The sequence below is a fragment of the Hippocampus comes genome, unplaced genomic scaffold, assembly GCF_001891065.2.
Source record: "Hippocampus comes isolate QL1 unplaced genomic scaffold, H_comes_QL1_v1.1 scaffold257, whole genome shotgun sequence".
Classification (NCBI taxonomy): domain Eukaryota; kingdom Metazoa; phylum Chordata; class Actinopteri; order Syngnathiformes; family Syngnathidae; genus Hippocampus; species Hippocampus comes.
Window position 1 is genome coordinate 983,809 of NW_017804972.1, and position 16,352 is coordinate 1,000,160.

A 16,352-nucleotide genomic window follows, 5' to 3' on the forward strand; every position below is an offset into this window, starting at 1 on the left:
TTTTATTCACTATCATGGGTGGATCGTATTCGACTGTTTGCATTTAATTGGTGCACTCTTCTTCAGGGCCATGAGACAGAAGAAATGTCTAAAAAAACGACAACTAAAGTGGCTGATGAACATCTCCCGTGCAGACCACAACGGCCATTTCATAGTTTGTGTGTGCAGTGATCACTTTGTGAATGGGAAGTTTGTCTTTTGAAAATGTAGTGTTAAGATATTAATTTATTGTGCCCACATTAAAAAAATCTGTCCATAAATAATACGAAACATCAAGCTATTTATGTTTTGGATTAATGAGGAAACTAGCTCACTGGTACAATTTAGATAGCAGATGGGTTTTGAGGCAAATCCTGAAACCTGCTATTCATTGAAGCGAAGCGAATAATAGCAAATTGTCTGCTTCTGAAGTGAGATCAAATAAATCAGCTGTATGATATCCCGTTCATTCGTCTGTCTTTCACTGTCGCCGTTAAGTCACAGGACCGAGAGGTGGGTTACCTCCACAATGGGACGAATGCATCAGTCAAGCTGATAACACCTGAAAAAGTTAACAAACGGGAAGCTCCATCGCCATGTTCAAGAATGCGCAGATAAAGTGCTAATGACAACTTTATTCATCAGAGATTAACAAAGCACAACGGTTTTCTTCCCCATGCAACAACTTTAACAGCTTCTTTGGATAAGATTTTTGAAGTTTACACTTATCCATCCACTTACAAAATAGTTGTAATCCTCCAGTCATGTGGAACAGAGCATAACGTCAACACCAGGTAGTAAACAATAATAATAATAATAATAATAATAATAATAATAATAATACATTTCATTTATAAGTGCCTTTCAAGACACTCAAGGACACTTTACAACCAAAACGAGAAAAATAAAACCACAGATAAAATTATAAATAATAAAAGGAGAGATGAATTTAAACTGAATACGTGATTTTAAATTCCGATTTTAAATAGTTGACGCCGGCAACATCGCCGTCGCGAGGAGCACTAGCCGACCCAGCCAGTCCGGCCAACATGCCGTGGTCTGCGGATCGGCCGCCGTTTCTGTCGTTGTCTCTGCGTGGCCAGCGGGAGGACGACCATCAACACAATGTCTGACTCTTTCCCCAAAAAATCAGCCTTGGACAGCATTCATCCAAACAGCAACTTTCTGCCGATATTGCGGCTGTAGGTCAGCTGGCACGTCATCAAAATACTTTGAAAATGCATTCATAAAACAGGTTGATGATTGCTGTTAACAGCTGCATGTGCGAGCGTAACCTCCCAATATCCCAATATGCCTTGCCCAGAGACGTGTGCAAACGACCGATACGTAGTAGTCAAGAAGAACTACTCAACTCAACTCAACTGTATTTATAGAGCACTTTCAAACAGCCATCGCTGCATACAAAGTGCTGTACATGGAGCAATACAACTACATAGTAGTCAGGCACGGCTGGGCCTCAAGGACTTGACCATTACATAGGGGGCTGAGAAAATAGAAAAAAGGTGGACGACTGGTGAGCACGTCCGCCTCATAGTGCAGAGGTGCAGGGTTCGATTTCAGGCCCCTGCCTTGCTGTGTGGAGTTTGCATCTTGCCCCTGTGCCTTCGTGGGTTTTCTCCAGGTACTCCAGTTTCCTCCCACCTTCCAAATACAATGGAACACTCCAAATTGTCCCTAGGTATGTGTGCTCTGCGATTGGCTGGCAACCAGTTCAGGGTGTACCTCGCCTACTGCCCGAAAACAGCTGAGATAGGCTCCAGCAAGGTCCGTGATGATCGTAAGGATAAGCGGATTAGAAAATGGATGGATTGATATATTTTCTCAAATAAAATGCTGGAACAGCTTCACTGGAGCGACACAGATTTCTGACAAGGCTGTAGCACCCCCAAGCCCCTTTGTAGCACCATCCCTGGGTGATGATGTGGAGGGGGAGCCAACCCAAATTCTGCTTGGGGCTCTATAAAGGGTATCGTTTTAATTACTGTCATCTATTACTGTCTATGGAACAACTTTAATTTGTGTTACTACTGTTCTTGTGTAAATGCAGCCCAAATCTGATTATATAGTCTCTAAACCGGTTAAGAAGTCAAACTGGAATTTTGCATCTTGAAATTTGTTGCATTAGATAATTAATCCCCTGAATCCATTTTAAAAGTTTGCAAACGTCAATTTACAGAGTTACTGGCATTCACTGACAAATCTAGTTCCACTTGTAGCCAAAGGGGAGAAAACGGGGTGCAGCGCTTTAGAAAGAGAAATTTTAGCTGAGGGATTTTTGCAGGTGTTGTTTACGTCTCCGCCCACCATCCGTCCATCCCTCCCATCTACATGTCCCCCTCGGGTCTTGCCGGGCCGGGGGTCGGGGGCTGGATGTAGGAGGTTGGGCTTCAAGATGGGCGGGCCACTGTGACTGTGACTGAGTGCTCGTGGAGCCCACTCGGACACCAGTGAGTGAGTGGCCACAACGCAGACGGGACGGCGGTAGAAGCGCTGATTACTGAATTAACCATCTGAGCGCGAATAGCTCCTCTTCGGTTCGAATTTTCATTGTATCAGGAATTCATTTTGGCGGACAGAAAACAACAACTTTATTCATCAGACTTGGAGTGACATAAGGAGTCTTTCCTTCAGACAGGATGTCGGCACTCTCCGTGAATGACCACCTCGAAGGGATTTTATCAGATTTTGAAGGTATGTGAAGTTGTAATATTGGATTGCTTTACTGCCGCTCGTATTGTTGCTGCAATAAAAAAGCAAACGTGTAATTGCACCCTTGAGCTCCTTACTCATTCAGTGCAAAGAGAAGCCTCTTGTCTCCACTCAGTGGCATGACGTTTAAAAAACATTTAACATCGAAGGATCAAAGTATCAAATGCTTCAGGAGAATACTTGTATACTTGTAATAATGTTTTCTCTGTCTCTCTCTCTCTCTCTCTCTCTCTCCCCCTCTCTCTCTCTCTTTCTCTCTCTTTCTGTCTCTCTCTCTGTCTCTCTCTCTCTTTAAATGTGTACAGTGACAAATGTGATGAGTCAGTAACAATACGTAATATGTAATAATAAAGAGAATAATACTGTTAGTTGTATTTGTAGGCTATACAAATTTTGTTCAGCCTGGAACGAAACACGACAGTCACCAGGTCACTCCCAAAATGTAATGGTCTCGAACTTCAATCGGACACATTGTAGTGAGGGTTTGCCCCAGATGTTTGTATGACTCTGAAACCATATGAATGTATCGAAATGATGTCATTTTTTTTGGACACCCCATATTATAGCCTCATAATGTTATCTTTGTACTCAGCAAGTGATGGAAAAGTACTTTTGAAATCTGAAGTCAAGGAAAATAATTCATTCCAGGTATTTAAAAAAAAAATTGAAAACAAACGTTTACATGATCTCTATGTGATTTAAAGTGAAGACAATTTACAATTGTGGTTCAGTTTCTTTTAGCAACAAATATTAAGGAGACTAGACGCAAATACTTTAGATGTGATGTGGCGGGAAGGATCTGGCCCCCTGGCCTTCACTTCTACACGTGTGCCATATAAACTGAAGAAATCCTTTGAAGAGCAGCATTTCCCAAAACATCCCCGTTGCTTAGAAATTACAATTGACTGAGTCCTTGAAGTAGTTTGTTTCTGATTGACTTTGTGATTATTTGAGTCCAATGTAAAACACTCGGGGCAGGTAAGCGATCAACAAACAAAACCATCTTCAAGGGATCGCTGTGTGTGAAGGAGAACAAATGCATCTCATGAGGAGACAATAGCAGCTCTTTAGCAGAAGGAAATTTGGCTTTGTGAATGGGCCGTTGGTTTGAGTGTGTTCCATCCCTCCTACTTTGCGCTCAGCAAAATCCCAGCTCATAGAGGCTTGCCTGACACTCAGTTTTCCACATTTCATTTAATCTTATCTGTTATCGGTGTATTTATGAAGCACTTTACATTTTCCGATGTTCCACTGACAAAATAAAGTGAAGCAGATTTTCTGCTCTTTGTAGTTATCTATCCAACTTGTCATAAAAAACACCAATAAATCCGGATACACATAAAGTGATCCCTCACTTGTTGCGGTTAATAGGATCAAGAACCGCCCACGATCAGTGAAAAACCGTACCTCTCCCTCCGCCACCAGGAATTTTTGTGTAAGTGTGCAGTGGTACCTCTCCTTATGAATGTCTCTTCATACAAAATTTCAAGTTATGAAACCTCTCAAAAAGGAAAATATTGGCTCTTGTTTCAAAATAAATTTCAAGATACGAAAGGGAAATATGTAGGATGACTCACAGCTCCGAGTTTCCTGAACGCAACATATAGCTGCTCTGCTATTGGCTATTACTCAGAATTATCCTGGCATCCCATTGGCTAAGAGGGACTTCTACCATATTTGTCTCTGTGTGTAGATAGGTAGTTATGTGTTACATTTACATGATCTCTATGTGATTTAAAGTGAAGACAATTTACAATTGTGGTTCAGTTTCTTTTAGCAACAAATATTAAGGAGACTAGACGCAAATACTTTAGATGTGATGTGGCGGGAAGGATCTGGCCCCCTGGCCTTCACTTCTACACGTGTGCCATATAAACTGGGTGTTATGTAAATTTGAATCACCCAGAAAAAGTGTTCACAAGTCGGGCGATTACTCACTATGCTGTTTGCCTTTTTGACATTTTCGAAGGGTTGTTAAAAGCAGACAAAAGCAAACGTCCAGTTCTTTACAAAATGCCAGGCGAAAACTACTCCTGAGAGAGAACATGAACTAAAGACGGCAAAACATTTTTACATTAAACACAACTCTCATTTATTGTGCAATAATCTAATTGTAACATCTATTTATTACATATTTTGATGCATTTTTTTATGCTTCAGGAAACATTTATGTCTGAATTTTGGGGCTTCTTGGAACGGATTAGGGCATTTACATGCAAAACGCATCCCTGTTCATTGGCGACCTACTGTTCTCGTTAAGAACTTTCTTCCAGAGCCAATTAATTTCCTGAGTAGACCACTGTAGTTGGGTACCAGCATGTTTAAAATATGCAAGCAATGTTTATACTTCACATACCTGAGACAAAGACTACAGCAGTACACATATTTACTTAAATTTTTAACTATAAAACGTTAAGCCAGGGGTGCCCAACCAGTCGACCGCAGACTGATTATTATTGTAAATGTAAAACTTTTCCTTGTCTGAAATAAAAAAACATCAACAAATAAAAATTACAAAATAAAAAAGATAAGGAAAAAAAAACATCCCCCCAAGTAAATCGCATGCACTGATGACATCATTGAGCGACGTTTAGGACAGCCAATAGCTACTTTCCTTACCGATGAGTTGAAAATGCTGCTGGAAGTTGACCGCTGTTAACAGTAGCGAGCAGCTTGCGATTACAGCGGTTCTTTGGCTGTGCGTCTCCCGGGCTTTCACATGACAAGCATTGAAAATGCCTCGGCGGTGGCAATGCCATTCAAACAACGGCGGGAATTTCTCCATTGCGAGACTAATAAAGGTTTCACTTATCTTATCTTATCTTATTTTATCTTAAATACACAGAACGTACTACGTCAGCCCATCATCAATCCCGTTACTTGATTGACACAGAGGGCAACCAATCAGATGACTGAATCACCACTCATGCGCAACTACCGGCACTAAACGCTAAGATAGTCAGAGAATTATGACTCTGATGTCAAGGCAGGGGTGCCCAATACGTCGATCGCACTCGACCGGGAGCCAGCGGTCTGATCCCATGCGTGCTTGTACGTGCGCGCAAGGACGGGATGCCCATGTATATGTGGCTCTTTGCAGTAACACAGTAAAAAAAAATGGCTCTTTGTCTCTGACTGGTTGGCCACCCCTGGCTAAATGGAAATGATCCAAGAACTACCATTTTCCACCAATGAAGTACCAATGAAGAGCTACTCACCATTTTGCCATTAAAAGTACACACCAGGGGTGAGGATATTTTTAATGCTTTCATGGGATTTGTTAGCGGGACAAACAGTGGCTTTTAGATTTATCTTTCCTCACTGATCTCACTGGTCAGCTCACTGAATTGATTTAGAGCTGCAGGGTCAGGGTAAAGATGTAGTCAACATGATGAGTTCAGTGAGCACATTTAAAAGCAAGCTAAAGCTGATGTCTAACCGGCTGTGGCTTGGTAACCTGTGCAACTTCCCTCACATGCAAGCAGAACTACAACGTCAAGGGAAAGGTGTGACACAGCTTGACAGTGCACGTTATGAGGAGCATGTTCAGAGCATCTCGTCAGAGTTTGAGAGGTGTTTTACTGACTTTGCATCCATCGGGCCTATAGTCAGCTATATGTGTTATCCATTTGGTGCAAATATTGACATTGGTGACATTGCCGCCAAAGTCAAATCACTTTTCGACTTTGAAAGCCCCACTCTTGAGGATGAGATTCTGAGATTGCAAAATGACATTGGGATCAAAGCCAGCCCACTGAGGTAGGAAGTGATTTCCTTTTTTCAAACAGAGATCTACCTGTTTCATAGCTGTTTTTTTCTGTTTGGTTCATATTTGGTTCTACGGAGGAAAGCCAAATGGCTTGGCTGTTTTTAATTAATGTGTGTGTGGGGGTCAGATGTTGACACTGGACTGGTAGATCTCCAGAGGTTGGCTCCTTGAAAAGTCGCCCTTGGGACAAAAAGGTTTGGGCACCCCTGCCTTAAACAGTAATTAACATTCATCAACATTGCCTACTGAGAGAGGCGAAGAGACTTGTGTTGGTGGCGTAGAAGGCTGCTCTCACTTGACTTGTACAGGCTTTAGGTCAATCGGAAACCGTTCTAATTTGCGCTCTGACGGACGAAGTGCTGCTGCTGTGGGACTCTCTCTCTCTGTCTCTGTCTCTGTCTCTCTCTCTCTCTCTCTCTCTCTCTCTGTACACCATGCATGTAGCAAACAACACTTTATGAGACAGTATGGCAGATAGTTAACAGCCTAGCGAGACAAAAGGTGCTGGATGGGGCTGCGAAGATGCGCAGCCAATCAGCTCACGGGATAAATCTGCTCGTGCTGTCATTGGTTGACGTCGCGCAGGAACCTTGAATGACCTTTAATGAGTACCCGTTGCATATTCAGTGCAGTACATCCATGTACAAAACCTCTGACTCATTCGGCATTTTTTAAAAAAAATTTATGAATCTATCCATCCATTTTCTGATTCGCTTCCTCCTCACAAGGGTGCAGGGCACACAGAGACGAACAACCATCCACGCTCAAATCCACACCGAAGGACAATTTAAAGTATTCAATCAACCTGCCATGCATGTTTTTGGAATGTGCCAGGAAATCGGAGTACACAAAGAAAACCCACGCAGGCCCGGGGAGAACATGTAAACTCCACACAGGGAGGCTGCAGCTGGAATTGAACCCAGTACCTCTGCACTGTGAGGTCGACGTGCTAACCACTGGACTACCGGGCCACCTTTATGAATATAGTACTTTAGAAAAAAAATGCGATGCACTGAAGCCGCGATAAATGAACCACGATGTAGGGAGCTAGGGATCACTTTTTATCTATTTTTAACATTTTAACTAATTATTAATATGCGAGACACGCCAAATATGAGGCCGAAAAACATTGTCAAATGTGTTTGCTGACCAATGCAGCACAAAGACGCGCATAACAACAGTGCTATAGAAGATGAATAGATGTTTACGGATGACGACATTGTCAAAACAATTTCCATTCACATGAACCTTTAGCATGCAATGTGCATGCCAGGCCAATAGTTTTCAATAGGTTTTCCTAAGTCCGAAACCAAAACCCTCTTTAGATTAGGCGTCTATGCAGGCTAAGATTTTGATGTGTGGAAGTACGAACGCTGCTACAGTGTTGTCGTCTGACATCGTTGTTTTGGTTGTGATCTTTTACATTCAATAGAAGCTATCAGTGTTATCTCAAGTGATTGCTTTCTATCGTAGTACATGCGTGGCTGATCTTGGTTAAGTCTGTCTAAAAATTGAGGGTTAACAACTTGTATTCAAAGAGCACATAAAAAAGAGGATACCTTCTGTATCTGTAGACATTTGCATCATGAGGAGGGCAGATGTCAGAAGCAACACACTCCGTTCCTCATCAGGGTGATCCATCTTGTCCTGAGGCCCTGCAGGGCTACTGCAACAAAAGCTCGGCTTTCTCCTTTCGTTCTTCACTCTCTTTTCACATTCCTATGTGAAGACAGGTGTTGATGTGTGCTTCTAAACAAATTAGTGTAGCCTTGAGCCATAGACTACCACAGTAGCCTCTTTTCCACAATTGTAAAAGGCTTTTTTTGGACACCGCAGACCATTGTCAGTCTTAAAAAGTCAAGTGGCCAAGAAATCACATGAAATCAATGTTGACAATGCACTCCAATTAAAACACCGTGGTGTCACATCTTGTAAATTGGGTGCAAACAAATCAGATCCTCTTAAAACTTAGCAATATGCTTTGCCATCAGAACCAACCTTTTTTTTTTGAATAAGATATGGTAACAGTGGGACAACTGTTGATGCTGGGCTAGTGTGCCGGCTGTGGAATGTTGGCTGAACGCTAGCGCCTCACCTTCACAGGATTCAATCCAATGAATGGTAGATGCTCTCTGAAGGTATGGTGAAAACTAAAGCAAGCTTGGATAATTTTGTAATTTAACACCATTTGATAACTGGGCATTACAAGAGCAGTCTATACTTGAAGTCTTCTTGAGGACCAAGAAGCATATTCTCCCGTGTGTAATTTTGAAAGAGATGTGGCTGCGTACTCCTCTGTGTGCACCCATTTTCCCATCGCGTTAATTCTGTCAGTTGCGCGCATTTTTGCCATTTACACACATTTGAAATGTGGGGATTCCCTGTCAAATAGCCAAGCACGCATTCTTCCAAAGACTTACGTGCCTTTTCTTCTCTGCACTTGAGAGGCTGTTGGAATTCAAGTGCCCCATGAAGGTGAAACGTAATTTTGCTAGTTTTGATTCAGTTAACTGCTCCTGCGCTCTGCTGGTGGCGACCAGGGGACTCATGCTGAGAGATACCTGGCTCACATAGGCCCATCGACTGGCCATTGGCCTTCATGTGTTTCCGCCACATTACTGACTTCAGAAAACAATTACACAATCTTCAAAATGGCGCAATGGTTGAGTTCAATTTTGAATCACTTGTTTTTATTTGATTCATGTCAGTTGCGAATCCGTTTCGGTGACCTGCCCACATGTGGTGCAAAACGCAAACATGATTGCTGGGCAGAGGTGATTCAAGGGTCTGTTGGGGCCCCAAGCAAAAATGTATCCAAATGCGTTTTGGTTCCAGTGGTTGTATTAAATCAAGCTTAGAATAGCTTGCAGGACATTTCTGTCCAAGACGCTAACGCGCAAAGACATATTTGCTCCTTCTTGGCGCCTGGGAGCGGAGCTGTGTCGAAGTGTCGTTGAAAGGTGAGTCTGGATCGCTATTGGCTGCTGCAGGCAGAACCTGCTTCACACTGATTCTAGTCCAAGAAAAAGCTATCATAGCAGAATCCAAACCATATTGGTGTCTCAATAAGAATTATACAAAAGAAAAACAATGATTAGCATTAATTGGCCGTTAGAAATTAATGCCGAATGAGGATTTCCAGATTCGAGTCACATCACACACACACACACACACGCACACGCACACACACACACACACACACACACACACACACACACACACACACACACACACACACATGTTTGCTACATAGGCACAAACAACATTCAGGACCCATCTCCCCACTCAAAGGCGGAGGGAGGCTACCCTCTCATCTACTGAGGTGAACCGTAATAGACAGGCATACCACGGGGCAATGGGTATGCCCACACCTGCTTGGCACATTTCACCTTGGGCAGCTCCAGAATGGAAGAGTGTCCAACCCCTCTCAAGAGGATTTGTACCAGAGCCTCAGCTGTGCGTGGAGGCGAGCCTGACTATACCTAGTTGGAACTTCTCTGCCTCACATGGTCCCTGCCTCACAAGGTCCCTGCCTTTTGCTCCTGCCCACCTCACAGGTTACCCAACCCTTTGGCCCCACGTTGCCTTTTCGGGCCGAGCCCAACTGGGCCCCATGGGTGCAGGCCCGGCTCCAGAGGGGGGCCCTGGTGACCCACGTTCAGGCAAGGGAAACAAAGGCCCATCTATTTTATTCATCATGTCTTTTAAGCCGTGCTTTGTCTGGTCCCATACTGAGGACGTGTTTGCCATGGGTGACCCTGCCAGGGGCCAAAAGCCCCAGACAACTTAGCTCTTAGGATCACAGGGACACGAAAACCCCTCCACCACGGTGAGGTGACGGCTCGTGGAGGGAGGGGCACGGCTCATGGAGGAGTGATGGCTCCTGGAGGGGACATCTGGGAGAGTGCCTCTGGATTGGCAGACCAGGGTGGTGGTCTCTCTTTTCAAGAATGGGGACTGGAGGGAGTGTTCCATTTACAGAGGAATTACACTCCTCAGCCTCTCTGGTAAGGTCTATTCAGGGAGCTGGAGAGGAGGGTCTGTCGGGAGGTTGGATCTCGGATTCAGGAGGAGCAATGTGATTTTCATCCCGGCCGTGGAACAACGGACCGGCTCTACACCCTCAGCAGAGTCCTGAAAAGGCCTGGGAGTTCGCCCAACCAGTGTACATGTGCTTTGTGGACTTGGAGAAGGCGCTTGTGTTTCGGGCATGTCCCACCGGCAGGAGGCCCCAGGGATGACCCAGGACACGCTGGAGAGACTATGTCTCCCGGCTGGTCTGGGAACACCTTGGAATTACTCTGGAATAGTTGGAAGATGTGGCTGGAGGGGGGAAGTGTGGGCTTTCCTGCTGAAGCTGTCGCCTCCGGATAAGCGGTTGAAAATGGTCTGGTATGGTAAATGTTGGAATAAATGTGATTCTGTTATCCCATATTTACTCTCTGTGTAACTTTAAAACCTGTTTCAGAGTGATACCTCGCAAATACCTCATATACAATGGGGTAGGTTGATAATGGTTGACTTGTCGGACCGGGAGAGCTCAGGCTGCTCCTGTTCTAGCTTTTAAGACAATATCTTGTTGTTAAGTGAACGGCTTCTGGTCAAATTAACTGTTGCTTGTGAGAAGATAACATCAACCCCAGGACACTGTGTGAGGAACATCCCAAGCTGTGTACGTGGACCATCGACATCCAGCAGGAGCCGTTTGACGACATCTCAGGAATGAACTGTGTTCTCATTGAAACTCTCCTTTACTGAAACTGTTGTGGAATGTGAAAATACTCCCCACTCCCGTTAGAAGATTGTGTTTAAGGGACATCCTTCCAATAAATGCAAGGAGACAAACGCGGACTCTTCAGAGTTGCCCCGGAACCTGTAACGGTTTACATTGCAGAGCCAGCTGGAGAGCTGCTTTGAGTTTGTGAACCGAGACATGTTTTAACGCGCTCTCTCTTGCAAGAAAGACAACTATGCCTGCCTCCTGAGTCTTCCTGTTCCTGATGTGTTCTTAGCATCTGATTACCAGCATTAACCTAACAGTAAAAAACAAACAAAAAACAACAACAACAACAAAAAGGCAATTAAGGTGTCAATTAACTTAAAACATACTCATGGTTCAAAATAAAACTCACCAAACTAGAATCTTTTCACCTTTGGAAATTGTTCTGCACCAAAAAAAGGCATGTCTTCACAGTAACAATGTTGGAAAATACTTGGGTAAGAAAGTTGGCACAATACATACGCAGGTCAATAGCAGTGTCACGTAAAAATACTAAAAAGTGCGGAAACAGGAAAAACAGTATCTTCACTCAAACATATTTTCTCACTCATAAATAGCTCCTCTTATTTATTTATTTTTTTTTACATGAAGTAAATTTCATGTTTAAAGTGAGACATATTCTCTCTTTGCTGTTAACATGTCGAAGGAAAACTAGAAACTTTGGGAATTACTGCCACCCTCAAAATTTGTTTTTCCCCCTGACGGCGCTCATGTGGGTGTGTCGGAAGTCATTATGAGAAAATCATCGTACCTTGAAAGTAGAAGCCAGGCGTATATAAAAAAAGACTTACACACGAACCGGAGAATGTGAGCACAAAAGAAGATGGTACAGCTGGTGGGCAAACGCTACAATACATGGTTGATGCCATTTTCTCTATATTCTGCTACTTAATAATCCCAACTTTTATAAACCTTGTGCTAGTAAATCCGCAGATGGGCGCAGGCTGGCAGATCTGAGAGAGGAATGGCTGCGCCACTGTGGTAGTGATCACACCTGACTTCACTTCCTCTTTAAATGCAGCGCGCTAGAATGTTTTGACAAGGCTGAACCACATCTGTGCTGTGAATTGGGCAAATCACTAAACCATTTCCCGATCATTCGTATCCTCCCCCAAAGCTGTAAACACCCAGTTGGATAAACAAAAACATATTACAATGATAATGATAATACAAACAATAATAGTACGAATAATGTGTTACATTAATTGATTTCTACAATGTTCAGAGGGTTTGGTGGCCGCATTTCAAAAATGTATCAATTAAATACGTTGCATTAGACCAGATGACTGTCAGCGCTTCACTGTCACTAAGACCTGGTCTGCATTAGCCTAAATTCAGATCAACTTTCTGCTACCAAATTGTCACTCCCCCAATGACACTCCCTTTGGTGTACTGGCACACCCAGCTTGGCCAAATTGGCTCACACGTATGACCGTCGTGTGACAAACTAAAGAAACTAAGGCTCATAAAGTTCCCTGAAGTTGATGGGCTGTTTTGCCATGTGTCCACTGCACGTGGTATGTGGGGTAAGCAGTGGATTACAGTAAGTATTCTCTAGTAAGGAATCATATTTGCGTTGTCCAATCTTTCCTTAATAACAGGTTTTCCTTATGTGGGATACGACTATGGTACATGTCCTTGATGTACATGCAAGTATGTGAACAAAATGCATGTGTAACAACACAAGCAATGAAATGCAAAAATATATGCTCCAAACACTGTTTATACCACAAAAGCTGCAGTATACAGTACAGGTATATGAACAAAATACAGTATAACAAATTTAGGACTATTTGCTACAAAATGAGACTGGTAACAGACCTGGTGGCTTTTCTTTCCACTCATTCACTGTCTCTAACTTGACCTCCCCACGATCGCCACACAAGACAGTGTTGCTCAGCTGATGTCGTGCAATGAACTTTTAAAGCCAGCCACAGGACGCTTCGAAGTCCTCGATACCCATAGTTAGCGCAATGGAACTCGCCTTCTCTCTAATTAGCACTCCAGTTAGCGGAAGGTTTTTAGCATGATAACAGGTAAAGCATTCCAGGAAACGTCTGTTTACTCGACTGCCCGTCGAGCCACAAGCAATTTACTCTGAGCAGCTCATCGGATGCATTCCACTCTCTCTTCCACATTCATGTAAATGACCAAAATAAAAAATCGTTCACTATTCCAGTAAAACTCATGCTAATAGAGTCGCTTACATTTCACCGTTTTGCATCCAATGCGAGTAAATAGCGGTGCGGACAGAGTTATTCCGTAGCGGGACTTGATTGTGTTTGCGCCACTGCGAGCTTCCGTATGGCTTCCGAGTACTGGAACTTCCATTGTTATGGATCGATCGTTAATGTAATATCGTAGTCGAAATTTTAATGCACAGGTTTTTATTCTGGGTGAGGGAAGTTCCGTTTGAAAGAAGTCCGTCGATGGGAAGACTTACTGTATTTATATGAGGCACCCAAGGGAAGCTGAGTTCAGTAAAGCAAAAAAAAAAAAAAAAGAGACAATATTAATGGAATTTTCTGTAATTCTTCTTTCTTGGTGAACTTTGTTGGAAGCATTTTGCAGTCATGTAATTCTGACACATGGGAACTTTGGTTAGTTGTGGATGAAAATGCAGAATATGTCTGGGTTAACATTTGGCCTCCACCATTTTGTGCTGTAGTTTTTTTGGAATCAATTTGCTACTTTTTTAAAACTAAATTGATAATGCCTGAGTTTGAAGAATATTGATAAATGAATGAAAATCGTTTTGGAAGAGATCTCTTTTGAGACGGAGTGGGACATAATCCTATTTCATTGTCACATGTTTCACATAAACAGATACAGATACACATTGCACCAGTCAGGCCAAAATTTGAGCAACTTGCTTACAGGCCCATTTTCAAAACAGGCAGCTCATTTGTCTGTTCTGTCATTTCACAACAGATGCTTAGCCAACATTTTGAAGACAACTTAAAAGTTTTCCATTGTATGACCCTGTCTCATTCTTTTATTCATACTCAGAATTCCATGCTTGCAACTTTGTTGGAACAGTTTGAGGAAAGCCCTATTATCTTCCCACATGATTGTGTCTGTGCACAAAGCAAGATCCATCAAGGCAAGGTTGAATGAGTTAGGTGTGTAACAACAAGACTTGCCCAAACAGACTTGAAAACACTAGCAAACACATTTGGGAAGAACTAGATCGTAAATTGTGAACCAACCTCTATTGTCTCCAATCTTTTTTTTATCTTCCTGTAGATGAAGTCATAGATGCAGCGCATCTGGAAAGTATTCACAGCGCTTCATTTTTTTTCCACCACTTTTGTTGTGACAGCCTCATTCCAAAATAGAATGAATTCATTGTTTTCATCAAATCACTCCCACAACATATTTTCTAAGTATTCACAACCTTTGCCACAAGCTCCAAATTTAGCTCAGGCGCATCATGTTTCCACTGATCATCCTTGAGAGGTTCCTGAGAGCATAATTAGAGTCTAACTGTGGTAAATTCACTTGATGACACATGATTTGCAAAGGCACAGGCTTGTCTGTATATTAGAGATGTTACTCTCTGGCATAAGGCCGATTTGATACACATCTCGAAACACAGGTTGAAAAAAAAAATATTTTTCTGGGCAGAAGAGTTCAGTATGATTTGATTAAGTTTGGGAGCAATATGATTCTCAATTCAATACAATTTTCAAAACAATGTAATTCTTGAAATTTGTTGATGTTAATATTGATCATAAAACACCCCAAATGCCATTCATACAAGTATTTTCCTTGGGCGTTGTTGTTTTATGACACTGTAAAAACAACAACAATGACAATAAAACGTCTTATATATATTTTCAAATATTGAATTCATTATTTTAATAGTCCACAACATAGGGGTGGGCGATATTACTGAAAAATGTATCATAAAGTAAGTATTACTCAGTTGTTATCAACAATTATTATTTTACAGATTTTTCTATTCAAAATGAGGAGGCGGGGAAAAGGAAAGACTGAATTTAGGTATTTTGATTTAAAAGATCATATTTAACCTCGACAAGGGATCAACACAACAGAACAAAATATGCGCATCATGCAAAGTATTTTGGAAGCATAGAAAGATTATTGAAAAATAAACCCATCAAACACATTCAACTCCTGAATAAGTTTAAAACTATATTATTAAGGTCATAACATGACCTTGTTATCAACAATTTCTTCTTGCGCTGTCATGTTCATTTATGTTTTTGGGTGTAATGCATGGTGTTCTTTTTAAAAAAAAATTCTGAGACATGATGGAGTATCACTGAGTTGCTACTGTTCATGTTCCTCAACAGGTTATTTTTGAATTACGACATTTTGAGTGAGTTTGTTGATGTAATAAGCCACTTGCAGATCTCCTCTGCGCAAGCGTGAGAATCGAAGTGAAATAAAAGAGAGGCTCCCAAACAATAAATTTTGTATGACAGAACATAGGTGGGGCAGCCTGGTGTCTAGTGGTTAGCGCATCGATCTCACAGTGCAGAGGTACAGGGTTCGATTCCGGCTCCAGCCTTCCTGTGTGGAGTTTGCATGTTCTCCCCATGCCTGTGTGGTTTTTCTCCTGGTACTCCGGTTTCCTCCCACATTCTAAAAACATGCATGGCAGCAGGGGCGTCACTAGGTTTCAAGAACAAGGGGGGCTTAGCCCCAAGGGGAACACAGCCCCTTTAGGGGGGTCCGGGGGCATGCCCCCCGGGAGAATTTTTTTCTACATTCTGTTAAAAATCCATCAATTCCGTGCACTTTGAGAGCAAAATGAAGAGGCTATGAAGAACTAACTACACACATCACATTAGTATCCTCTTTACTATGATGGGGCTTCCTCCCCTGGACTTTAACTGGACTAGATAATAGAACTTGTAAAGAGTTCAAAAGTTCAATCTTGGTTGTTCAAGGGAATTAGAAGGATGCCCGATAACATAACCTATATGACAGTAGGCCTATATTCCTCTCTACCAAAATGTATTAATATATGCTTAGCCCCCAGAAGACTATGTATTTTGAGATGCCTGCCGTGATATGCAATTTAAGTTAGTACAATGAGATGCAAAAGCTTCATCACTTTGGAAA

At 42.4% G+C, this 16,352-nt stretch overlaps 1 protein-coding gene across 1 annotated transcript in view; it reads left to right on the plus strand.

Moving 5' to 3' along the window:
- The first annotated feature begins 2,435 nt into the window (after positions 1-2,435).
- Positions 2,436-16,352, plus strand: part of LOC109529141 (uncharacterized) — an 86,209-nt gene continuing 72,292 nt past the window's right edge. The window contains exon 1 of the mRNA XM_019892352.1: positions 2,436-2,691. Within this exon, the coding sequence (XP_019747911.1) occupies positions 2,637-2,691 (55 nt within the window). The 5' untranslated portion in view covers positions 2,436-2,636. The remainder of the gene's footprint in view (positions 2,692-16,352) is intronic.